The sequence below is a fragment of the Harpia harpyja genome, chromosome 14 (assembly GCF_026419915.1).
Source record: "Harpia harpyja isolate bHarHar1 chromosome 14, bHarHar1 primary haplotype, whole genome shotgun sequence".
Lineage (NCBI taxonomy): Eukaryota > Metazoa > Chordata > Aves > Accipitriformes > Accipitridae > Harpia > Harpia harpyja.
Genome location: NC_068953.1, coordinates 26,144,825 through 26,170,579, shown reverse-complemented (window position 1 = coordinate 26,170,579; position 25,755 = coordinate 26,144,825). Strand labels below are relative to the sequence as shown.

At 38.0% G+C, this 25,755-nt stretch overlaps 1 protein-coding gene across 5 annotated transcripts in view; it reads left to right on the top strand.

Moving 5' to 3' along the window:
• ADAMTSL3 (ADAMTS like 3) overlaps positions 1 to 25,755 on the top strand; it is a 190,326-nt gene that overhangs the window by 1,182 nt on the left and 163,389 nt on the right. For all 5 annotated transcript variants that reach the window (XR_008238303.1, XM_052808436.1, XM_052808434.1 and 2 more), the window contains exon 2: positions 1,121 to 1,212. Coding sequence is in view for 4 of the 5 variants with exons in the window: in XM_052808436.1 (XP_052664396.1) it covers positions 1,138 to 1,212 (75 nt within the window). In the remaining variant the exon portion in view is untranslated. The remainder of the gene's footprint in view (positions 1 to 1,120; positions 1,213 to 25,755) is intronic.

Genomic DNA, 25,755 nt, shown 5'->3' with positions numbered 1-25,755 from the left:
TTTCGCCAGTCGTGGCTCTCAGCAACGCCTGGCGGGGGGTGTGTGTGTGTGTGAAATAAAAAGAAATCTTCCTTGTCTTATTGCCGTAGTTGATTGAAACTTTCGAATGACAAAAGCATCCAGGAGAGCTAAACCTTTTGGGAGGGAGGGGAACTTTTAAATTTTTTTGGAGGGAGGGAGGGAGGGAATAAAACACTTCCTTGTGTAAGGAATCTTAATTATGTTTAGTTGACAGGTGCAAGAACTGTTTGGATAGATGGTTTTCCATTGGGATACCTGACCTTTTAGAAAGGAGTACTTGTTTTGAAGGAGGGATGTGCATTCACTATGGGGCTTTGCACAATAGTGGGGTGGTGGCTGGGAGGAGGGGTGGGAGGGCTGTTTGTGTTTGCGTGTATATGTGTTAGGGGTCTGTGGAACTTGTACTGTTTTGAGATCACTGTGGTAATGAATAGTCTGAGGCAAAAAGATGCATTGACACTAGGAATTAACAGAATTAGCAGCATTATTACATGACTTTTTTCTTGTTGGCAGTTTTAAGTTGAAGTTTTTAGTAAAAGTGACTGACAGTTTTGTGTTGGCCCTGTAATGGTGATGATAACTAAATTGATGTTTTGTTTGTTTTTTTTTTTTTTTTTCCTCTGCCCTGATCACTTAGTCTCTGAGCTGTTATGATCAGAGCTTTCAAAGGCAGTGCAAATGACTGCTGAAGTCCTGGGGCTGGGCTCTCAGCTTTGAGTGGGTGAAAGTGCTGGAACAGTACGTCAGAAATCCTATGCTCCTTGGATTTTACCTTCTGGAGATCAAGATGGGAGGGGTTCCCAATTTGATAAATTCTCCTACATTCAGGAGATAATAAAACTTGCCCACTATTGCCAGCCTCCCAATATCTTTCATTTTCCTCCCTTTCTGTTCCCTAATTGGAACTACCCCACCCTGCAGGCAGTGCTCATGGCATGCACTGCGCGTCTGCTCCTCTGGCCAGCACAAAACTCTGGTGTTTGCATTGCATTTCTTCCAAAGGCCAGTTCCATGCCTTTGCCCAGTTTGCTTTAGTCATTGAAATTCTGGCGGAGCCCACTTGATTTTGTTTGTAACTTGAAACAATTTCTCTCAGCAGAGCCCCAAGGCACGAGTATGGCCAGCCCTAAAGCCACAGGGCTCTTCTGGGAGATCACTTGGCTTGCTATTGCTATCTATGCTCATCTACAGGTAGGTAATGAACTTGTTGCTATTGTCATGCCTGGTCCTTTATCAGATGATCTTGCTGCACACTTTGAATTACTGTTTTTTAAACAGAAAACTGCTGAAGGAACTGCACTGTAAATAAAAGGCTCCCGATGAGAAGGTTTTCCTTTCACTGTACTGAATTTCAAAGACATCCATGTGGGAAATTAATATTCTTTCTCTTCCTAGTAATATTGTACTTTACTATATGGGGACCAAAGGGAGATGTTGCCAGATGTGTAATGCCATGGGTCTTTCTAGGCAGAACAGCTGTTCTTTGCCCTGAGGAGGTTTAGCACCTGATAAATGTTAAGATACTGTAAGTGACAAGGGTTATATAAATACCTGGGTAGAAACATCTAAAGCACTCAGAAGTCAGTGTTGGGGCAAGGGGGGAAGGTGGTCCAAAACGGTCTTTGCTTCAAGTGTTCAATGAATACAGGAACCATGGAGGAAAACCATAGCTGCCAACTGATCTATTGCCTGACACATGAGCCTAATCAGTTCCAAGAAGTGAGTATTTCAAGAAATATGGTGTGCTGGCATGCAGCAGAGATGTTGTTATAGTATGTCATTCTCTATACTGATAGTTGCCACAGCACAGAACGTTTCAAGGATTCTTCAGTCTTAAGTACACCCAAATCCAGAAATCCTTAGAAAAGGACAACTAAATAAACTGAAAAATATCTTTTGAAATAAATAGCATTGTTTTTTGAAGAATTGTAGTAGTTTTTGTTTGTACTATTGCAATGCTGAGAAATGGTCGTTTCAAACTGGAGCCTGGTATGCTGGGCATTATATAAACATACATCCTGAAGAATTTTGAATTGAGGGATAATACAGCAGGCAAAAGTAAATTCAAAAGGAGTATGAAGAACTGAGGAGACTGTACTAGACAGCTGAGTACACTATGATCGATTTAGGGTGGACTTTGAGGTTTAAGGTAGCGGGAATGGGGCTATCCTCAGTAGCACTGCTGAATGCACGGTGTGCTATGAGTCATTTGGCAGCTACCTGTTGAGGAACACCTCCTGTATCTGTATTATGGTTGCAGCTAGTCATGAAAGTATGCTAGTTACTTGAGTAAAGGACTCGCCATTGAAGTAAAAATTATTAGATCCATATTAATTGTGCAGTAAAATGCAGTGCATTCAGTGCACGTCCAAGCAGATAGGGCAACAGTGGAATCTTCTGCTTTTTGCTGTGCCTATTCAGCTTGTACTTTTGTGTGCAAGCAGTTGAGTGATGCTGTAATAATGGGCCCTATAAAATGCTCAGAAAGTAGTATGTAAAGTTCACTTAACAGTTCTCTTCAAGATGAGAATAGAAGTTCAGAGAAGGGAAATGTCAACTTTGTGTTTGGGCCTTTTGGTTATGAAGAGACCTTTTTTTTTTTAGACAATATTTTTCTTGTATTTTTTTCTTTCATATTTTTCTTATTGTAGAACTGGAACCAGTAGTGGCATAGTTTCCTTTTCTCCACGAATGGTTTGGCATAGCTTCACTTGTCTCTTTGTAATAAAAACAACCTAAACACATTGTAGTAATCAATAGGCTATTGTGAGTAGCTTTATGAACATTTCAGTCCAGGTCAAATTTTTTGGTCTTGATTGTCCTTTAAAATATCCTAATCTATTTGGCATATTTGAGTCATTAGCACTTAACCCCAATCTTGTAGGAGGCCCTTGTGCTCCTAAGTTTTAGGTGTTTTATCGCAATTTCAGGCACATTAAAGATATTTTATATTATTTAACATAACATTTTTGGTATCCAATAACCATTAATTCTTTAATTGGTTGCTTGGGGCCATACTATATGGACCACACACAGTCATTCTACCCTAATATTGTACCATAGGTTCTACTTGTGTTGTTTTTGGCTATTAAAGTGCTTATGTCTGGAGCTAATCAATTAGAAACAATTGGATGCTGGGCAAGGTCACAAGTCTATGTCATGTCACTTATGTGCAATTGATTAATTTCATCCTGCTTGAGGCAGGTACAGAATAAAATAATGACCATTTTAAAAGAATGTGGTGGAAATGTGGTATGAGTGTAACGCAAAGAAAACTTTAACATGAGAAGTTGTGAAAAAGAGGTAGCTGTTACTGTGAAGAAATGAAAGTTAACTTTGGTTATAGGAGCCCTTTCTGATTCTTCATAGCATGGTAACAAGCACAGCATGGTGTTTAGCTAGGCTCCAAAGTGAACTCTGCCCTTACAGATACGCAGCGCCTCAAGTTTGACAAAATTATTTTGTCGGGGCAGATTAGTCACAAGTTAGATTTCATAGGATAACCCGATGAATAGTTTACTGCTGAGCATTGCTGAGCTGCCTGTTCATTAATTCTGCTCTGTGACCAAGAGCAGTGGCATAAATGACTCAGGAGATCACTTACGGGCTAGCCTTGGCTGTGTTCTTTTGCGTACATAGAGCCTACTTTCTCTGATATGTGCCAATACAAATGAAATTATTGGAACTGTGTTAGTCTAAAGCCAATGGTAATCCAAGCAAGCGATGTCTGTATGTTTTTCTTAAAAACAAACAAAAAAACCTCCACCACCAAATGGTAGCAGCAGCATGGAATAATTCATTTTTTCTGAAGATTTAAGTGATGAATCTATCCAAAGAAATTACTGTATTCCACAGACTGTATGTATTTTTGAACATTAACTATACCCTTGGCCTTGAATGTAACTATTCATGTGTATTTATTGCTAAAAAGGGTGTAAAAGGCTCCTAATTTTTCTCACATGATAGCAGGTGAGCTATCAATACTACAGATTTTAGGAGATGATTAAGCTAATAGAAGTATCCAAGTCCAATTTTGCTGCTTTCAAGTGATCTCTTGAGTACCTGTGGCTCCATATTGGTAATTGAAAAGGCAGGATGCTCAGCCTGGTAACCAACTCTTTCTTAACCTTGTGATAACATTTTATTACACTATTCAGCTAGATGCTGTTATATTTGTTACAAAATGTATGTAAGACTGTGTATCTCTATATTCTTACTAATGGATTAATGACAGCAAGAAATGATGGTTAGCAGATTCATATAGATAAATATATATCATCAAGAATTTTACACATGGGTTCATTTTAGGTTTAATCTCTGGTACGTTGTTTTCAAATCAGGAATATGCTGATATTTTCTTAGGTTCCTGCAGTCCAAATCAAACCCTCTACAAATCAGTCCGTTTCACCTCCAAAGACCATAGGGTTGCTAATGTCTGAGGAGGGAATAACAGGAAAGACGCCACGTCTGGATATCTAAGAAGCATTAGCTGTGGGTTTCTATGGAAGGAGAAGTCTCATAGGTCACATATTCATTGAATAAACTGTTGGTCGGTCCCATGATTTATGTTTCTGCAATTCCTGCCTGTGTTATGTTTTTTTCTATCTATTTTGGATATAAAGGATATACATGCTGAAAACATTATCAGATTCAAAATGATTCTGCCATAACCAATCTGCCAAAAACTACCAACATAGTAAATGTCTTTAAGGTTGAGTTTTGCAAGGCCAAAAATCTGATGTCCATTATATGACATAGTGGACTTGGACACCATCTTTGTGGAAAACCTTTGGAGTATTGTTTTACAGTCACTGAATGTATTGCACACCAATGTTCAGAAAATACACTATGATCTATGTGCCATACAATAGTAAGGATTCTTAAATTCCAGTAACTTTAATAAAAAATATTAGGGTGAGATTTGCAAGTCCAGAGTTAAATCTGAAGCAGTTTCCCTTTTTTTGTAGGCAGGTTGCAATTCTGCACCCATCTGGAGTTTTGGTATCAGCCTCGATAGGCCTGTGGTTTTGTTTTTAGTTTGAAGATTGAAATGCCTCTGCTATAGAAAAATAACACTTTTGAGACTCTGTAGGAGTGTTCTGACTTAGAATATTCGTTGTTATTGACAAGTTTGTAACTCAATGACAGCATTACCAGAAAACTTCTGTAAGTTTCTGAACTTGCTTTGAATTTATGACTAATAATGATTGCTCAGCCAGTGCTCATAGGATCTGAACTGCTGTTACCCCCAATTTACAATCCAAAAGAGTTGAATTGCCAGAAAAATTGTGATGAATCTGTCATGTGACTTGAGACACAAACTGTGTATGAATACTTATTTTTTTAAAATGTACTCAAAAAATTTAAATCAACTATGGGAGATGACCAAGAGTACAGATGATACCAGTGAAGGCATCCTTTTACTATCTCATTTATTTGTTTTCATTTTCTCAGTAAATATTTTTATCACAGTGATTATGAATGATGCTTGCAGTGATACAATTCAAAATCAATCTTTGGTTATTCAGCTAAAGCATGGTCCAAACCTATTCATTCCAATGTGGCAAAGGTGGTTTAATCTCAATATCCAGCTAGATTTTGAATTCTCTATCTATGTCTTCAGACATGGGTATCAATGGTCACTGTGAGATAATTTCTGATGAGGTTACAGAGACGGGCAGAGATTCTCAAATCACTTGTGTGTGGAGCTGCAAATTGCTGGTTCCAAAACTAGGTATCCAAGAGTCAAACACTTTTAGAGAAGCCTCAAGTGTAGGAATAATCTCTCACCACAGCCTGTGGCTTCTAATTTCTCTTGAGAAAGTAGTAAAGAAATGAAGGAATAGCTCTAGGAGGATCTTTGGTTTTAGCAGATACTGGAACACTTAGTCATTGATGATTACTCATTTAGGTCTGCTTGGTGCATCTGGATCCTTCATATTCCTTACCAAATTGGGGCATAAATGGCACTGAGGTGGCAGTTTTGCACAGTGTACCAAATTCCATTCCTGCCTTTGCATCACAGAAAATGTACACGACTGATTGTACTGACATTAAAGCCCTTTTACTGTTCGTTCAGAAATCATGATTTGGCCATCCAAAATAATGAGTTTTGCTTGAAAAGAACATAAATTTTAAAATCTGAGTCCTTTTTATTTGATTTTACTTCTAGAACCAGTAGGGTTCGCATATTTATGTCTTTATCTGCAATTTTTGGGCCTGAAGCTTTTCTTAAAATAGTTTTCCGTGCTTACCTGAATCCAGGAGCTGGGGTTTAAGTAAACACCGAATATAATGTGGCTTGCAATTAAGTAGTAAAATACATTAATTGCAATGATAGTGGGAGCAGATTTATAATTGTGCCTCTATACTTGTTTGTGTTGTAAGGCTATGAAAGAAATGTTTGGGCATCAGTTACATCATGCTGTGCAAATGTTGTACTTTACTGTTAAGTCAGTTTGTTGTTAAGATTTTATATACTTGATAATACTGATGATAAAGTCTTGTGGCTGTGTACAGTCCAACACAGTCTTACTTGACCAATTCCAGTGTAATTCTTATTATGCAAAATCTCTGTAAAACAGAGAGAGTTTGTGCATGGTGGAAGAATGGGTTTGTTTTTGAAGTACAGTTTGCTAGTGAGCACAGCATTCCAGAAAGAACATTGGATATAGCCATGGCAACTCTGGAGAGACAACCAAGACCCACACAGGAACTGTATAGAACTGCAGTTCTGATATGCCCTCTGCACTCACTTTTGTCACTGACAGATAAGTAATTCCTTTAGATTTTGAAAGCATGCATATAACTTACTTTCTCATTAGAGGAGAACTTTTCTTGATGTTAGCTGAAGTCTGTAGACTCTGAAGTGCTCTTGAATTTAAAGGTCATACTTTCAAAATGGCCTCACTCCCACTTCTAGGGGGAAGTACAGTTTTACGAACTCGCTTTTTGATGACTGTCAGCCACACAAGGGTGCTAAACTTAATGCAGATATAGCAGCATTTTCAGAAGGGTCTGCGTGATGTGGACCCTTTGTTTTGATGACTTCATTAAGACTTGGGACATAAGTTAAACACAAATACTGTTAAGTACTTAGCTGTATTGGTAGGTGCTTAGCTGGATTTTTTGAAACAAGTAACAAGGTAAATTTCAATTAATCCAATGGAAACCAAGCATTAGGTGCCTTAGGTACTTTCAAAAGTCTGGCTAAGCATTTGTCGTCATATTTAGCTGACTAAACCAAAACTTTCATGCTTAAAACTCTTTTGAAAGAATTGGTTTCTGGTGTCTAAATTCTAGTACCTGGGTGTGTAGATATTTGATAATACTCGAGAAGTGCAAGTACAAGCATCATGTGTGTATAAAGGGAGGGCAGTTTTTGAAAACTTGGCCTAATATATCCCTTCCAGACAGCATGTTACATAAATTGTTTAGGAACAATGTTATTTCTGTTTCTAATTTTATATTTATTAGATTTAACATCATTATGGAAAGAAAATGAAAACAGTATTCTCAATCTGTTTTGAGAAATGTGGTTTCCAAGAATTGTCGGTTTGTCATGCTTCTGGATGCACTAGAAACACAGTGAATGCAAGTCAGCTCTACTAAATTGTGAAACAATATTAAAAATGCATTTACGATTGCAATTACTAGATTGTTGTTGTATGCTAACTGTTGTCATTTGTGTCATGGTGGGAGGTCCCAACTGGTTAATGATGCTGTTTTGTGGCATTAAATAAGTGGAGCTTTTGTTTATATGTGGAAACATGTATTTCTGTATTTATGTAATATTTTTTTCTGTCATCAGGTGCTTTGCCAAAAATTGACGCTGCTTAAAATTTATAGGATACAGTCTCTTGTCAGTGCATGCAAGCAGAACAGGGTGTCGTTTATAGTGTGTATGTGTGAAAGGAACTATAGAGGCTCGCTCTATAGTAAATGCAGACATAAAGAAGAGTTTTAGCTGATTTATTGCCTTTTAGTATCATAGAAGTAAGATGACATGGGCACGCCTGCACTGCCACAGAATGTGAAGGGTAAGGGATTGTGTTCTCTCAAGCTCTGTTTGGCAATAAATGTTTCCTGGCCTGCACCTTGCAGAAGGTCTGAGAAGGTTGCAGAAGCTGGCATTATTCCCAGCTGGCTGATTCAGCAAGAAATTAACTAGCTCCAAAAAAATCCCCCCCTTTTTGTTGCAATTTCCCTGCTTGTATATGGGGCTGCTCCAGGCCATCTACTGTGAAAGGACAATGCAAGTACTGGTTCCGATACATTCAGATTCACCTCTTCTGGTGGGAGTTTTCCTTGCTTTCCCAGCTACTGCAGCCTCTTGTTGGTGTAGCAGTGGTGTGGAAGCAGAAGGCTAAACAAGCTCAGTGCTCTCTGTGGATGTATAACAAATGAAATATGCTAAAATATGATTTGGCTTCCTCTCCTGAGAGTCTCCTTTTATTAGATGGTTTCAAGGTCTCATTACTCATTTGGTCTCCAAATAGTTTTAAATTGTTCCCTGGTTGACTAACATGGATGTTGGCTGAAAAAAACAATAGCATAGTAGTGTCTTGAGTATTGCCTGCTTGGTAGATGATGTTCTAGTTGGAAACTGCCAGGTACATCCAACATATTACTGATTCTATCAGCTGATCTCATCAACACTTTTGTTAGAAAGCAGAAGAGGGAATACATCTATCACTGGAGAGATATGTTGTGTACGCTGTATGCTATGTAGGGATTTTACTAATGCCCCTAACTGATAAGACTGCTTGAACAGGCTCTGTTTTTGTGGCCTGATATTATAGCTTTAGTTATATGAATATAAGGTGCTTTATGTGACTAACAATTACTCTTTTCCTCCAGACGGGTGATTCTCAGGTAAGTCTTTTCATGGAACACCCAGCTCAGAGCTTGGCAGCAGTTAACAGTGCAAACTGAATGGTAGGAAATGCTATGAAGGGAAGGTGTAAAACAAAGCAAAGAGTATCATCCTTTCACTGTATGAATTCCTAGTTTGCCCACAATTGAGTACTGTATACAGTTCTGATGCCTTTACGAATGGGGTGGAAAGGCTAGACAGGAATCAGCTGGTAGCTTGTTTCTTCCAGCGTAAGAACTGAGTGCCATTAAATAGAACTACTAGGAGACAGATTCAAAACAATGAAAGGTGGTTGTCCTCCATGTAATGATCTTTGGCACTCCTTGCCATAGATTTTTTTTAAGTAGAAGATTACATGGGTTTCAGGGGAGAGAGAATGAGTGCTGGGAAGATCCACCAAGTACTACTATATAAACAAACCACAGCAGGCTAAGAAAAGTAGGTGAGTCCAGGGAAGTCTTCCAGGGAAGTATTGTACATACTTGCTCTGGACATGCTCTTTGGGTGTCCGGTTATGGCTACTGTCAGAAGCTGATGGGCTAGATGGATCCTTGGTCCGAACCAGTTCAGCTGTTCATATGTCATTTTGATGTTCCTTGGGGCTACACTTCAACAAGGATCTTTGAACCAGAAGTTAGAACCAGTCCCTAGACCTACTGTCACTTATGACTCATAATTTAAAAACTAACAAAGAAATACATTCTCCAAACTCCAAGCGTATTGGGGGGTATGTCCTGGATGCATAAGAACTTGCTTAAAACCTGCATAGGTGAGGTGCGTCCATTCTGAGTTTCTTTGTGTCTGCCTGGAATACTTTTTATTTTTACATGGTTATTAAATTTTTTTCTTTACAAACAATTTTATTATGTTTCTGGTGCATATTCAAATTTTAAAGTTTTGGAATGGTTTTTAAAGTATACAAGGAGGTTAGGGTCATATTGCTTAATTGCTGCAGTAGTTTCTTGTTTTTAAACAAATGCTAGTATTTCCTTGAGCAAGATAAATAGAGAAATGGTTTCTGATATTTTACTAAATAAGGCTTGGCTTAAATTCCACTTTCATTATGTGGTCAGTCCTTCTGCAAGACACAAATATTCCAGAAATTTTCCCTGCAGGAGTGAGCACTTGCCTTCACCCCAGTGTGAAACTGCGCACCCAAATGCTTTTCCCATTTCCTCTTCCTACCTCTTTCAGTTAAATTCAGAACACAATAGGTTGGTTAAAGCTATGAGAAAACCTCCAGAATGCCATCTTAACATATGGGTTTTTACCATGCAGCTGTTTATCTTCTGCTAAGAGGAAACTATAAATGTATTTTTAATGCCAGGAGTTGGGCTTAAAATGCCATTACTTATCCAGTGGGAATAGATTTGAAAATTAGTAAGCAATTAGATCAGTAGGCAAATACATTTTACTTAATGTTGCAAGTCTCATGGGCCTTTCAAATATCCTGTTAGCATCACCTGTTCTTAACTTGCAACCTTTTAAATCTTTACCTAGTCTTAAACTGCAGTGTTACTTTGAAAGGGAAAATTTTCTGTATATTTTTGATTTTTATTTAGGCTGAATTTTAATTAAAAAAAAAAACAACTTGCATGGTTTCTCCAAGGGCAACAGAGATGTACTGGGAACACTAAGCTTTTCTTGGAGAAAATTTCTTCCTGTAGATAACCATCTTGAGAAGGGCCTTAGCTGGGATAACAGAACATGTGGGTCTTGTTGTGATCTTTTGAACTTGCTTGAATTATGTCCTTAGCAAACACCAATGATGTATTTGTTTATAATTGCTTATTTTTCTTCCTGAATTTGGTCCTCTGTGAGCCATCTGTCATATGTCACATAGAAGCCACTATTTAGAAATGGGGAAAACACAGGAATTGTAGACTTTCTTATTATTTCAAATGTTAAGGCCAGTCCTTGAAAACACTGAAGAAAAGACCTTGTCCCCTGCAACTGTACTATATGAGTGTCCCATCATTCCTTGTCTACCAAAAATTCACACTGAATCAGTAGTAGTATGACGACTCTCAGCCTAGGCACTATAAAACCTCAGTCCTGAAAAAGATCCAGGCTGGGGAGTCCTGTGGACTTCATTAGGTTGCTGTGCCACAAGTGAGACCTTGTTTTGTAAAATTCAGGCTTTCTACTTCAACAGTACAACGTTCTGCACTTGAGTAACAGTGCCAGTGAAGTCTGCAGGCACTTTGTGGGAGTTTTTCTTGAGTAAGACCTGCCCATAGGAAGCAAACTGAGGCTGAATTTCATTTGTGCTAACTAGTTGGTTATCGTATTTCCTGTTGTGTGGTGTGAATCATTTAATCTCTTCTTCATGTAACTGCTAAGGACAGATGGCATTTAAATCTGTGTCTGCAGCTGTTAGTTTTCTTGAGAATTGGCTGTATTTATCCCTCTGGAAAAAAAGCAGAGATGATAAAAAAGATAGTTTGCCTGTTGCTTATAAACCTTGCAAAATTTGAAGTGATTTCCATTTTTTTACATGTCACACTTTTATTGTGTGCCATTGAAGACCATTTTATCAGGTGTTCCAGACCATCCCTGTTGGCAGGAATTTCTCCAAACTACTGCAGAGGGAAACATCAAAACCAGTCCTTAGAGCTTGTACACTATTTTTCAGGAGAACTGAAGCAGAACATGGAAATTCACTTTTTAAAAATCAATGTGACTTTTTGCCAGATTTACTATATTCAGAAGATTCCTTTGAACTTTTTAAGGGGTTGCACTCTCCACTGCATGGTGCAGTTCTGCTAATGAAAACAGAGGGAAACACAAGCACACCATAAATAAGGAAGATATAGAGAGTTGATTTCTACATGCAGCATTTTGTCTGTGCATATGAAAATTGACATCATGGTGTTGGAATGTTGACCGTGTTTTGCATTTTGCTAGCTGCTCTTACTGGAAAGCATGTGTTTCAAAGGGAGTTTTCGATTTTTATGTCTTTGCCTTCATAATAGCCCAGTCTTATTTTGAATGTAGGCTTCAGCTATGAATAAAATTTAACTCATGAAGTAAGAGATTCCTCTGGCATAAAATGTGAATGAATTATGCAAACATTAGCCAGTAATGTGCATGTCTGGATCAGTATAGTCAAAGCCAACCTTTAGGTTCCACTGTTACCACTCAACATTGTCTTACTCTGTTCAGGAATGCCTTACTCTGAGAGTAAGAATACCAAGTTCTGAGGAACTCCTCTCAAGAAAAGCTGCATTAAGTGTGGGGAAAGCATAGCTGGCTGCACAAAAGCAACCCTTTGTGGGAAATTTTCACTAATGTGCTTTCTTAGCTCCAGATGGGTCTGTGAAAGAGGGGAGCTGAGAAGTGAAGCAGCAATGAAAAAGTGGCACTAGCCCTTCATCTTAAGAGTAATCGTCTAGATAAAATTAGCAAAAATCAATTAGATTATCTTTCAGTAATGGGCTGGCCTCTCTCTTCAACCTTCATAATCCAACTCATTTTCTCAGAGTTTCAGGGTTATATACTCTGTAGAAAGTTGGCAACCCAAGTTTCCCATGTCATCAACTCTATCCAGTCTCCTGAGAGAAGAGTTTTCTGGTACAACATCCTTGCACCTGCTAGTTCTTCCTCAGCTCTTCTCGAAATCAGGCCACTCTGAGCTCCTTCATGAAATTATTCCATGCTACTTAAGCAGTTTACTAATTTTTATAATACTGTGATTCTGCAAGTGATACGAGGCAGGTCCAGTTCCATTAACCTGTCCTTGTGATGAAGGACCCAAATTCTTGCTGATATTTACAGTGTCTAAGATTGACGAGTTTGAAAGAGTTAGGCATCTGTATTATTTTGAGAAGTTACGTCTGCATCTTCAAGTTAAATTGAAACTACCTAGTACCTGTCAAAGTGTATATGCCTTTGTCTGCAGAGAAAAGCTAGCACATTTTTTTTAAAAGGAGCATCTCATACCCCTAAAAAAATATAATTCCCCTTTTTAGGTGGTGGTGTGCAATGTTGAAAGCTTCAATGCACTGCTAAAGTTTTAGACTTTATTTGTATATGTATGCTATATGGAAATATGTGCATGTATAGTGTATGTTATTGCACTAACAAAGTCTCAGGCAAACTGAGATTGTCTTTAGTTGAGTTTTAGTCTGAATTAAGTGTTAGATGCAGGTTCCTGATGGACTCTTCTCTGCATGTAAGTTGCAGGGCTGCTGTATAAAACAATATACAATGATTTACCCTGGTTTTATTTTTAGTTGAGAAAGTAGACACAATCAGATCTTTTTGCACAGCTAAATGAGAACATGGGTCAAGACAAATGAAGAATGATGTTTCATGTTGAAGGGTGATGCAGCTTGCTAGGCTGAATATGTGCTTGAACTGGGGCTTGCAGTTGCATGATTGGTCTTGTAAAATCGGGGCCTGCTTGCCTGAGCTATATTTTGGGTTGGAATTGGCTCTTTTAATAAAGTAGCTAAGAAGAAAATTCTGTTCAGAGCTGCATGATTAACATCAGATAGGTCAGACATAATATATGGAGCACTTGAAACAAAGTTTAAATTGGTGGGGACATGCTTGATTCTAATGCATCTTGCTTTATTCTTTGTGGAGGCATTTGTGTCGATACTTGTTAAGTTCTGTTCATCAATACTTGTTAAGTTCTATTCAGCTTTTAAAATGCTGGTGTAGTTCATCTACATCCATTCCTCTTTTCAGAGGGCTACTCTAGCAGCCTGTGCTGTTTATATGGGCTGTTAGTACCAGAGGATCTGTGCTGCAGTAGTCATTTTTCTCTCTCTTTGGATTTGCACTGAGGGTTGGTGCGGTACTTGGCTCTTCTGCAAGGTGCTGGAGTTGCAAAGGCCTCTCAGTGGGATCAGTCCATTCATGGCTGCTACAGAGGGCACGTAAGAGCTCACATTTTTCAGAGACATGTACACTGACTCACAGGGCTCTCGCCTATCTCTTATTTTCCTATATCTTGTTAAGGTTTATGTTTTCTTTTATTTACCAGTTGAAAAAATATTCATAATTATTCTTAATATTTCATCAGAACATTTCAATGTAAACAGCTAACTTTACATCTCAAATGTTCAATTATTAATTGTCATGATAGCTACCTATGACTTTTATTGTTTATTTGTAGAATCCTATTTCAAGTATAGCAAGATTTATGCAAGCTTTATTGTTAGGGGTGAAATTTAATCTTTATTAGGATTAAGTGTTTAAGAGTATAATTTGCTGCATATGTTGCAAATACAAGCTGCTATGAATAGATCTTCTGTAAAAAAAAAGCATTTGATATGTTATGTATGGACTTAAATCTAATATGTTGCTATCTTTAACTAAAGGAAATTAAAAGAAGAGATTTACAGAGAAGGGTTTATTCTATTAACTTTAATTTATTTAAAACATTCTCAATTGAAGTTGAATTTGGTTTCTGTATTTTGACTTTGTTTAAAATATGCTGTACATAACTTCCTTTGTTCCTTGAATATTATTCTGAAAATAGTGCAAATTGGCTGTTTTTCATATACATGAGAGGAGAAAAATACGAGTAGTAGTAGGTGGAATATTTATTTAAGTGGGGTGTCCTGTTAGAAAAACTTGTCCACTCACAGTAGACTTGAGGATTTAAGTGCAAGGTTTCCTGTTATATTACTGTTATATTTACTGTTATATTACTGGAATTTTTTAATGTAATTTTTATACCTTGAAAAGTACTGGGAGAAAGGCTCTCGCTTTCCTATGTGTCTTCAGCCCCCAGCCTCCCAGGAAGCAATAGTATGGAATACATTGATTTAGAATAGGTATCAGGTTTTTGCTTGATGCTGAAGGAGCAAAAACAGGAGGGCAGCACAGCCTTGTGTTTTCCCAGTCTGCATGAGGCATTTGATTAATCTGTGAAATGCTGGTGATTGGTTTGGATTCTTATGGCTTTTAGGCAATTTGGAATGATTCTGTGTTTGTAAATTGCAGGAATGAATAGTTTTGGCTTATTTTGAGATTCAGAGACCATATTAAATCTTCTTGGCATAGGCATTTTGACTTGGAGATTTTCTTATTGTCCCATACTTCCTTTTAAAGTGTGTAGTTGCTTCTTTGAGGATTTTATTTAAGTAGGTAATAAGACTTTTTTGAGAAATTGGTTGTATTTTTTATAGAACAATTTGCAGTCAGCCCCTTTCTCTGTTATTAAAGCTGGAGTGACACAAAATGAGGGAAATTGCTGCATGCACCGTCTTAACTCTAAGAAAGGAAAAGTACATAGGGAAGGGACAAATCTCATTCAGTCATTTTTGGATGGTTTTCTGCAAGAGGGCAACAAATTTCAGACCTTGTGTGGATGTGTAGGATTCCTTTCAGCCTTTCTACCAGGAACTATAAAAAGGTTGTATAAAGGCATAGAATGACTACAGCCTGAGTCAGGCCAGCAAGTTGGCTTTTTTTCCACTATAATCAGGATAAAAGAACATCTCTCTTGGCAAAAAGGACTGGGCTCTGAAATAGAGATGTTCTGGACTGATAATTCCAAGTACAGCCAAACTTGCAGAGAAATACACAGGTTAAGATTTATATTCAGGTCTTGTTATTTAAAATGGATGCTGTTTAGGCTTCGTATAATAACATTTTACTCTGTACAGAGTGCAGAGGAAGCCAGGCCTGTAAAAAGTGCAAGTGAAAATAGCATGGTTTGGCTGTGAGAGACTATCTTACTGTTTACAATTTGTAAAGCAGTGTAGAATGTGAAGAGATGTATAATTATGCAGAATAAGAGTAGATCAACTGAATCAGTAAGAGCACAGTATTTCACACCACTGTTTGCAAATTCACTAGATTGTGTAGGTTCTAGCTTCAGTAGTTTCCTAGCGTCATGGTTGTCTTTAGTCTGAGAAGTCGTAGATATGTAGGGCAAAAGGAATCCTCTGCAATTAAATAAAAGGGTGGATGAATTTATTTCCCTGCCTTTGCACAGTCCATTGTTCTTGGATTCTGTCTATATTTTGAAAAGTCTTAGAATGCTAAAGACAAACATATGAGAATCTGGAACCATGCTAAAGCTTTAGGTATTGAACTGTTAAGCTTGGCCTCTTAGCTCACTTTAGCTTGTACTGGCAAACTAAGAGCTGACTGCGGATAAGAAAATTCAGGGGAGGTTATTGCCACAGATCCATCCAAAAGTGCTCAGGAATAGTTGAAAAATTTTCTGTAGGAATAGTGCCCTTCTGTAAATCTTTAAAATTAAACTATGCTGTCAAGAATTCTGTTTAACATTACGTGCAAATGGTAGTGGTAAAAGAAAAGCTGCTAGACATGCAAGAATAGGTGATTTTGCACTGGTGGTTAGAAATCAGGCATGTATTGGGAGCTCCACATTTCCTCCTGCCCTTGCTGTTTTTAGAAGGAGCGGAGTATCCCTTTTCCTACAAGAGGCATGAAAGCTTTTCAAAAGACAAAGTCAAGTGGACAAACGAAGATTATGTGTATTCTTTTACAATTCAGTATATAAAAGCTGCTTTTGAAAAGCTGTTCCTTAGTAGCTGTCCTACTTCTGGAGAAAAACAGTGGTGTTTTCCACTTTGCTGAAGCAGGGGAGGCTGAATGACTTGCCTTCTAAAAGATGTCTATGTCACTTAGAGTTAATAGCTTATTTTGCATGCAAGACAAATGCGTTAAGAGATTTGATTGTACCAGCAGCAACAATAAGCGTCAGTCCCTCCACAACTTTTCCTGTATCAGTCAAGGTAGGAGGGCTTTTTAGTAGCTTAACTACAGCCTCTACTTAGTGTTCAGTTGTGTGTCTGATTTTTAGTTGCTGGTAGATTCAGTGAAATGCCAGTAACTAAGTACGTACTGAAGAGTTATCACCCCCTACAGTTAGATTCTTCAAACTGCTAGAAAAGAGAAGGAAGCAGGACAATTTATCTTACTAACCATTTGCTATGCCATCATAAACTCCAGTCTGGTATTCTGAAAGAATAAAATTATTCTGTTTAGTTTCCCGTAGAAAGACAATCATTATTGGAAAGCATTGCATGACTTATGACATATCTCAATTCATCTGTCCTGGGAGCTATCCATTGTACATACACATCTGCTTCTGTACACCCACACAGGATGGGAAGATATTACTCGACAGGAAGGTCTTCCGTTCCCTCAGTATGCAGGTGGTATATATTGGCAAATCATATATTGTAGATATGGTAGCCAAGTTCCCAGAGTAATGCACACATAGTGAAGCAATTCACTCGACTTGAGCTGTTCGAATGAGAATACAAGATGAGTGACTACGAATATAATCACATGGCCTATCTTTGAATGTTCCTTCTGTGATACCTGTTTTAGTCACTTATACTTGCTACTGGTTGCATTTGAAATATAGGCCATTAGAGCATTAAAAATGTTAGTGAGATCAGTGACAGTGAAGACCCTTGGTGCTAAAAATATTTAAAAAGAAAATGCAGAGCATTTAAGAGGGCATCATACTCTTTTTAAAACACTAGACAATGTATTGCCTTTGAATTACAGATGTTCTTCAGTGTTGTCCATTTTTCACCCTTTTTCTGTTGTCATGTTCATTGAATGTCTTTCCGTAATCACCTGGATCATTTTAGAACTGCTTAATGAAATTTATTTGCTGGTCATGGAAGATGGGTGATAAAGTCATAGTGTTGAAACTATCCTGATTAGAGCAGGCATCCTGTCCTGAATTAGCAGTTTCTATTTCCATTTTCTGTCTGACTTGCTCAGCTGTGTCTTTTAACATTTCAGCAATTCCAGTTCATTCAAAGGATTTATTTCATTCTTTCCAGCAACAGATCCTGTGTTTATCTTTTCTCACCTCGGTAAGAGCCATTTCCCCTTCACCGTATCAGTCCTCCAGCATTACTATACACATCATGTAGAACAAAAATGAGAGTCATTAAACTAATGACCATTAGTCTTAACAGTTGTTAGTGAACAGATGCCTACAGTGCCTGTCATGCGAGCTTTTAATTGCTCTGGTTTTTTACTGCTAAAGCATAGTTATCTAAGTAGTGGCTTATTAGTAAGTGTACATGTGAAATACTGTCAGTTAATGCTAGTAGATAAATTGGACCAGGAAAGGGACAATCTTCAGATTAATGGTAGGTCCTCTTTCATATTTGGTCTCTTCTGATTTGGAGACTTGGCATTTTTTGGGGTGCTTCTGCTTCTTTTGGTACATTATTTGCTTTTTGTTCACTTACTGACTTTTTCTAGTCAGCCTTTGCTTTGTTAATGCTGGACAGTGTGGCTGGCTCAATATAACACACTGTTAAAACCTTGCCCTGTTTGAGATGCTTTCACTGGCAAGAGACAAAGGCAAAGTACACTTGGAGAACAACCACCCTCTCTCCCCCCCCAAAATTAAGAGGAAATGAGAAAATGGATGGATCAAAGATATCAAGACCGGCATCTCTGGACTGAGGGAATAGTTAAGCTGAGATTTAAATGAGGCTAAATTAAATATGTAACAGTATGGATGCATGCTTGGAGAAGTGAATTGCAGTGTTCGAACAGTGGGCCTGGGTCAGGAAAAGCATTTCAACAGCAGCAGATCAGGTGGGAATGATCAAGATACTGGAAGTCAGTGGCAATAATCTCAAAGTGGTAGATGACAGAGATGCTAATAAGACAAATATAATTTCTTAGGGAAAAATGGCTTACTAGGAAGTAGCAATGCTTTACCTGGTGGTTGGTGTATCAGTATTCCTGACATCAGTAAAGCACAAAAAACTTAGAAGCTCTAGAGTATTTGCAAAAATGCATTTGAGACTTAGAGACTGCGTGCTGTGAACAGTTTCTTTCGGGAATTTCTCTTTAAAATTATGCCGAAACAGGTGTGCACACGTGGAGGGCACTTGGCTGAAAAACATTCACCTCATGTGCCTTATTAATAGCCTTAAACCAACATTCCTACAGCAGAGCTATGACCATTTAACTGCTTCCTTATTGTGAAAATGTGCCTGACCGAGTCAATGTGCTAGGCTGCTCAGTCCATAAACCCTGCAAAGGGACTTACTGCAACGGAGAAAGAAGAGTAGATGGAGAACTGAGTTAGTATCACTAAAATTATCAGAAGTGGTGGAAAACTAACAGTGGAAAAATCACATTTTCCTCACCATGTGTTAGACACATTCATGTGCTGAGCTGTTGTAAATCATAAGTTAGCCTGAGAGTGAACATCTGGCTGTGGCATTCTCGGCAGTCTAATTTCTTTCAGGTGAGAAAGGATTCATCAGCTAGAGGTCACAGGGAGGAGAACCATTTTGATTATTTACACTCTTATTCAGGATGGTCTGTCTTTGTAACTAGAATTTTGGAACACCCCCCCACCCCTGGCCCCTCTTTGAAGATACATTGACAAAATGGTAGCAGGTGCTCTCAGTGCTCTGCTGAAAGGTGGATGAAGAGCAGTGCTAGCCCAAGCTCTCCTATTCCATGGGACAGCAGTACCAGGAGTGTGTTTATAAGTATTTTGGTCATTCGTGGTTGCTGTTAGGCCACCACATACGACCTTTCCCATCTTGTTTGTCGAAAAGGGAGAAAATTATTTCTGATAATAAAGGACGGTGTAATACAGCACAACCCGCCTGCCCCCCAGGGTCATCCAATGGCCTAGATCAGAAGCTAGGCAAGTTCAGAGCAAAAATGTACAGAATTTTAACAATGAAGGTAATTAAATGTAGAAATAATGTATATATTGGGTATATTCCCTTTTCCTTGATAGACTCTAAACTGACTGAATCTTTTAGAAAATGTTTCCTATTTTAAAAAGAAGTGGTGAGCTTGCTGCAGAAATTTCCTCAGCGAGTTCTGTGGGCTGTGTCGTGCGGGTCATGTTAGTGCCTTTGGAACGTACAAGAGAAGTTCTGGTGCCACTGATGTCAGTTCTCCATTTACTTGAGCATTTTTGCTCTGTTAATCTGTACATGCACAAGCTTTTACACAGACTTATCTATGTGTATTTATTCTTTGTGGAAGTGACAGAAGTAGGTCAGCAAACACCACTGATCAATAAAGATTGTTCTTGCATCTTGTGTTAGTTTTAGTTATTTTAATATAGCTGAGTGACCTTTGTGTGTATGACGTAAGTACATTCTTTTTTAGAAGGATATTTATGTATCCTACAGTAAACCGATTTAACTTGTCTCTGAAGAGGAATCTTGCCACCTTATTCTTCAAATTACTGAATTATACCTGTTTATATGGTATTTACAGGACTCTGAGGATCTCATTCATTGAGAAGTTTTCTGATGGTAGGTGTTGATTGTCAGAAACATTCTATCTTCCTAATCTGTCAAAGTTGCTTAGTTGCATGCTCTTTTGGTTCTCCTACTTGAGTTTTGGGCTACTTGGTCTTCAAAATAGTTGCACCAAGGTTTATTTTCTTATTGAGAAATTGTTCTAGTTTTTGGTAGCTGAGAGCTTGCCTGTTTCCAGGTCTATTTCTGTTATGAGAATTTGTAGTCATTTACAGTAGCAAAGCAATTCCATACATTTCATCTACCTGTTCAGTTCATGATAAACACCATGTTGTTGCTGATGACAACATTGCATAAACAGTATGCAATGAAGAAAAATTACTAGTGCCAGGGCAGGCTTTTTTGGGCTGAATACTTGCCAATTTTCCCCTGCCACCTGAATCAGAAGCAGATGTACTGAGATTGAGGGCAGGGAGAAAACTCCCTGCCATTAGCAATGAAAGGCATGGCAATGCCCTGCAATGTATGATAAAGAGTCACTGTTCAGCCTTCCCCACATTACAAAAGTCTCTGTTTGTAATTGCACTTGTGAACATCTTCAATGACAAGATCTTCAGTATTCAGGTCTGAAGTATATAGTGGTTTAGGATTCTTTTTTTTCCCCCTAAGTGCCATGGTTTTAATACCATTCCATTGCCCCACATATTTCCCTTCTTTGTGTTTTCATTATGCAACAGGAATTCTCTTAAAAATCTGGATCCGCCACTAGTTCTAGCAGGTGTTTGACTTCTGAGTGCCAGAGTTTTTTTTCCTTACACAGCTTATGGATGAGAATTTCACTGCCCTTAGGCACAATTTCAACTGAAGTATATGAAAAGCATGTTACTATGTCAGTTCAAATTATATCACTATTGAAGAAAAAACTCAAAAGGAAATTAAATACAAATAATCACACTAACATAACATAACATTAATAACATTAAGGTTATAATTTAAATTAAAACAAATCAGGAAAATCTGAGTCAGGAGTCTCATGTCATTCTTAGCCAGACTCTCCTGGGAGCAGCCATTGTAAAATGAGAATAATGACAACTTTGAGTCATATGAGATCTCTTGATGAATAGTACTGTAATACTATAGTATATAAGAACTAAGTGTATTTTCTAACTCTGTATAATATACTGTTTAGGAACTAAGTATTGTGTAAAGTCTTGTATCCTACTTTCTCTCATCATTAGCCTATTTATCTGATAGTAGCTAACACTTTTTTGCAGCACCCGACAATGTGCTAGGTCCCATTTTGCTCACATATAAATATTTATGAATTGCTTGCCACCTGTATTGTCTACCTTGGTGTCTTTAAACCTGTATGTAGAAAAGGTTGGTCGTGTCTGAGGATATTGTTCCTTAAATCCTGAATCCTGCAGTCACATCAGTGTGGGTACATCACTGTGGCCAAATGAAAATGAAGGGGCTTTTTGCAACTGCTGTGTAGAATTGCTTACAAAATGGTGCCATGAAGTTTCACCTGCCTCAAATTCTTGTTTTCTGTTAGCTTTTAGGAAGCTTCCCATTTAGATGCAACTCTTGGTTACCTGGGAGCATTCACACCTTTCTTGTACCCTTTTTTCAGCATTACTAGTGCAATTATCCAGTCTAGATACTGGGGAAGGGGATGAGAAGGAAGTAATCTATTAGAAAAGGGTGATGTTGCCCTTGCAAGCCTATTGGGTGCTATTTATCTCACTAGAAAAGGATTTGGCACCTGCAGCCCATAGCCTGCTACAGCCTCTCATTCATCTCACGTAGCCTGCAATCATAAATTTATTTTTGTGTTGTTATTGAATAATTGTAAGGTCTATGTTAGTGCATGGCCTGCCAAAGCTACTAAGGTGTCTTGCCTCCACATGATAGAGGCTCCTACCGCTCATTGAAGGAATCACACTATATCCTTTCTCATTTCACCTTGTTCTTCCTTTTACTCCTTAAGCAATGTAAATCTTCATTCAGTGCATGTGTTGATTTGCTGGGCTTTATAATTCCACTGCCTCTGACAGTGAGTGATCCTGCATAGCCTTAAACTATGCTCCTTTCTTGCCTTTTGTAAATAAATCTTTTGTTCCTCAAAGATTATGCTTCCAGTCTCCGATGTGTTACTGGAGCTGCGATTGTGTCCATAGATGGATAAGCAAGATTGTTTCCTGCAAATGAGTCCAGTTGTTAGCAGCTTGCCAGTTCAGCAAAAAAAAGTTCTTTCACTGCATGGTGTTCATGATAAAGGACACTTTAAAAAAAGTTTTTAAAAAAATATTACAGATTATCCTGGTTTCCTTGCTAAGGATGCTGACAGTACTTTTGTAGCATGTTTTTTCAATGGAGATCATAAGGACCCCTAGAAACCTTCAATGAATAAGAGATAAATACAGTTCTGTGAGAACATGCTCCGATAATGCTGAAAGGACTTGATTTATGACAAAAGTTTTACCAATTATTAGGTTACTAAATAAAGAATGAAAAGAGGGGGTTTTTTTGAATAGTGGAACATATGGTGAAAGAAGGGATTAAAAAAAGTCTTTTTAAAGACTTCAGTCACCTATGTCTGTCTTGCTTGCAAGACTTGAAAAAGAGGTTTTAATGAAAGAGTATTTTCTGTCTCATTTCCAGATTTTTTAACAAGATATTCCTTCCCTTTCACTGTTTTAGGCACAGAGGAGTGTTCATCAAGAGGATTTTAGTAAAACTTCAGTCTTTAAAAAAAAAAAAGTGAAAACATCTCCCAACCACTCCCCCTGCCCCTAAAGCGCCAAGCCTCAGAGAAAGTGAAGGTAGAATCTTCCTTCACCATTCAAAGCCGTTGTTAGAATTTCAGGTTATCATAAGGCAGTGCTTTATTTAAGATAAATTGTTGAACAAGACCTTTATATAAAACACATAAACAAGTAAAGAAACAGAAAAATGCGATGGAGCAGTCAAGGTGTGCATACAGGAGGTATGAGTTCAAGAATGAATTCCTTTCCCTCCATACAGCAGGTACAGTCCCTCCTCACCAGACTGCCAGCACCTTTCAGCCTTTCAACACTATGCCACTGGCATACTTAATGCAAATTCTCAGCATCTGTAAGGAGACAAAGTAGACATCCCACTATGCTGGGAATATAAGTAGTATCACTACTGTGGCAGGAAATCAGAGGACAGGGACTAAAATTACTGGGTTTTTTTGTTATCTAGTTTCTTCTCTTTCTACTGGTAAATCCATATCTTTGCAAGCCTTTTTTCTTGTTCTTAAGAATAGGCTTGTGCACTTTGTATGTGAAGCTCTACTCTCAGTGGTAATAGTAATACCCAGATTTTATAGTGTATGTTTTATCCGTGTACTATAAAATTACTTTTATGTTGGCTCTAAATATTGTTGTGCCCATTCCCCCAAGGCTAAACTAAAGACTTAGGGAAATAATTGGGCATTGCATATTTTGAAAGCAGAATCTGATCCACAGTCACTAACTTTCTGACAATAATTGGAAATGAACTGCTCTAGGGTCATCTCGTCTGAGTGCTGTATTTTTCACCTTGGCTCTTATTTATGCAAAGCTAGAGAGCGTAGAGTATCTAGTGTTATTACACTTCTAATAGTAAGTGTTATATTGCAAGGGATGTTGTCCTGCTGCAGAAGTATTTGGGCCCTGGTTCTGTAAGGATGTTGGTGGGAACTTTGCCATTGATATCACTGGGAGCAACTTCAGTCTGCTAGTGCAGCTCATTTAAAACCAAGTATTAGGCACATCAAATCAATCCTTTGGAAAGAAGGCAGAGTCTGCCTAACACAGAGTTTAGAAGCAGCTTCACTGGAAGAAGGAAAACTCCAGGGTTCATATTTCTTTTGGAAATATGAAACAGAGTTGATATTTAAGCTGGGTTTTGAAACTAAATGAGATTTTGGCTGAATACTACTGCAGCCTTTCAGTGAAAAGTTTAATCTTTTAGCCAGACCATAGTAAGAGTAAACACAAGTAGTTGTTGATAAATATCCAAAAATCTAATCTCTAGTATAAGTTTTAGAAGGTACTGAGACAGATTTTCAAAATGTGTTGATCTTAGTCTGCAGCCCAAGCTATGCCAAAGAAAATGTATTTACATTTAATCAAGAAAAATTTTGGTAGAAATGTCCTTTGAAAAGACTGAAAGATAGTATCTTAATTTAAAAGCAAAATGATCTCCATTATTATTCTTGTGTTCAGTGTTGGCTTTAAGTTATACAAACCTACAGCATGAAAAAAGGTTTAGACTGAGCACTATTGTTTTGATGACATGATCTTAAGCACATTCAAGTCAGTGGGATGAGTCCTAGTGCTTAATGGGCGCAGGATGGGCTTGGTTTGAGCAGCTGAGATGATGTAAGCAGTTGCTTTCTTGCAGTTGTGAATATGATTGGAGTTATAGCTTAAATTCAGTTTTCAACAGTAGACACTATTCAAGTAATAGCTGAACTTGCAGTTTCTAAGTTGCTTGCTGACACCATTTTGCTGTGTTATAAATAGGTGGCTTACGCAAAATACTTAAGAATTGTCTTTGACTTATCTTTGTATGTATCTTCAACTTACAGGCACATTTTCCCAAGCTTGTTTTATTTCTACATGTTCTAAACAGATCTAGAATGAGAGATGAGAGGAAAAATCATTAGATTTGGTCTTAAATCAGATAGGTCTGAAGTCTGCCTTTAGCTAATACAGAGCATGTACCACGGTAAAACAATCCTTGAGTCACACACTTGAGTTCTGTCCCTGGAAGAATTTTGGTTCAGTCTTTCAGGTTGTCTCGTCTTCTCACTTGTGACTTCCCTGATGAAATCCGACAGTCATGTTCAGTGTTTCAGGGTTCTTTTATGAAGAAGTGCTTGGCTTTCATCAGTTCAGCTGAGTTTTTTTCTTTTTTTAGAAGAAATGACATTTATAGTTTAATTCTGGTTTGAAATGCTGACCTCTTAGTTTAACATTAATAATTAAATAATTGGCCTGGTCTCCAGAAATGCTGAGCTGCTGGCAGCTTCTGTGGAAACTCAGTTCATTTGCAGGGTCTTTAAATGTTTCAGAGTGTCTAGCATTAGGAAGTTGGTTTTGTAAATCTTGGCCATGACAAAAGCTAATCTGAGTCTTACTAGATACTTCTTCATCAGCGTTGCTTGCTCTGGAGATGTTTGAAGTTCTGAACTGTTAATGTGACTTTGTTTATCTGCTAACACATCATGTTGTGATGAAGCTGGAGTGCTATGCTCTATCCAACGTTTTTGTACTGGAGTCCTTGAAAAGCCATTAAACTGAACTGCTACTTAGCTGGTATATTACTTCCCTGGGGCGTAAATCATATGCTACAGCAGCTTAGTAGACAGATATTTAACTTGAATTAAATCAGAAGGCATACATTTTGGTATATGATTGAACTTGCCATGCATATTAATCTGACCAAAAAAAAAAATGTATTTACAGGTCATTAAGAATGCAGACAGTTTTTCTTACTTTATCTGCTTTTCCCATCTTTTTCCCTAAAACAGCGATTTTGGAAACTAACGCTTTCAAGACCCTGCCCAATTTTCCCCTTCCAACAAGAACTAATAAAAGAGCCACAAAACTGTAGGAAGCAAACTGCCTTCACTATGCT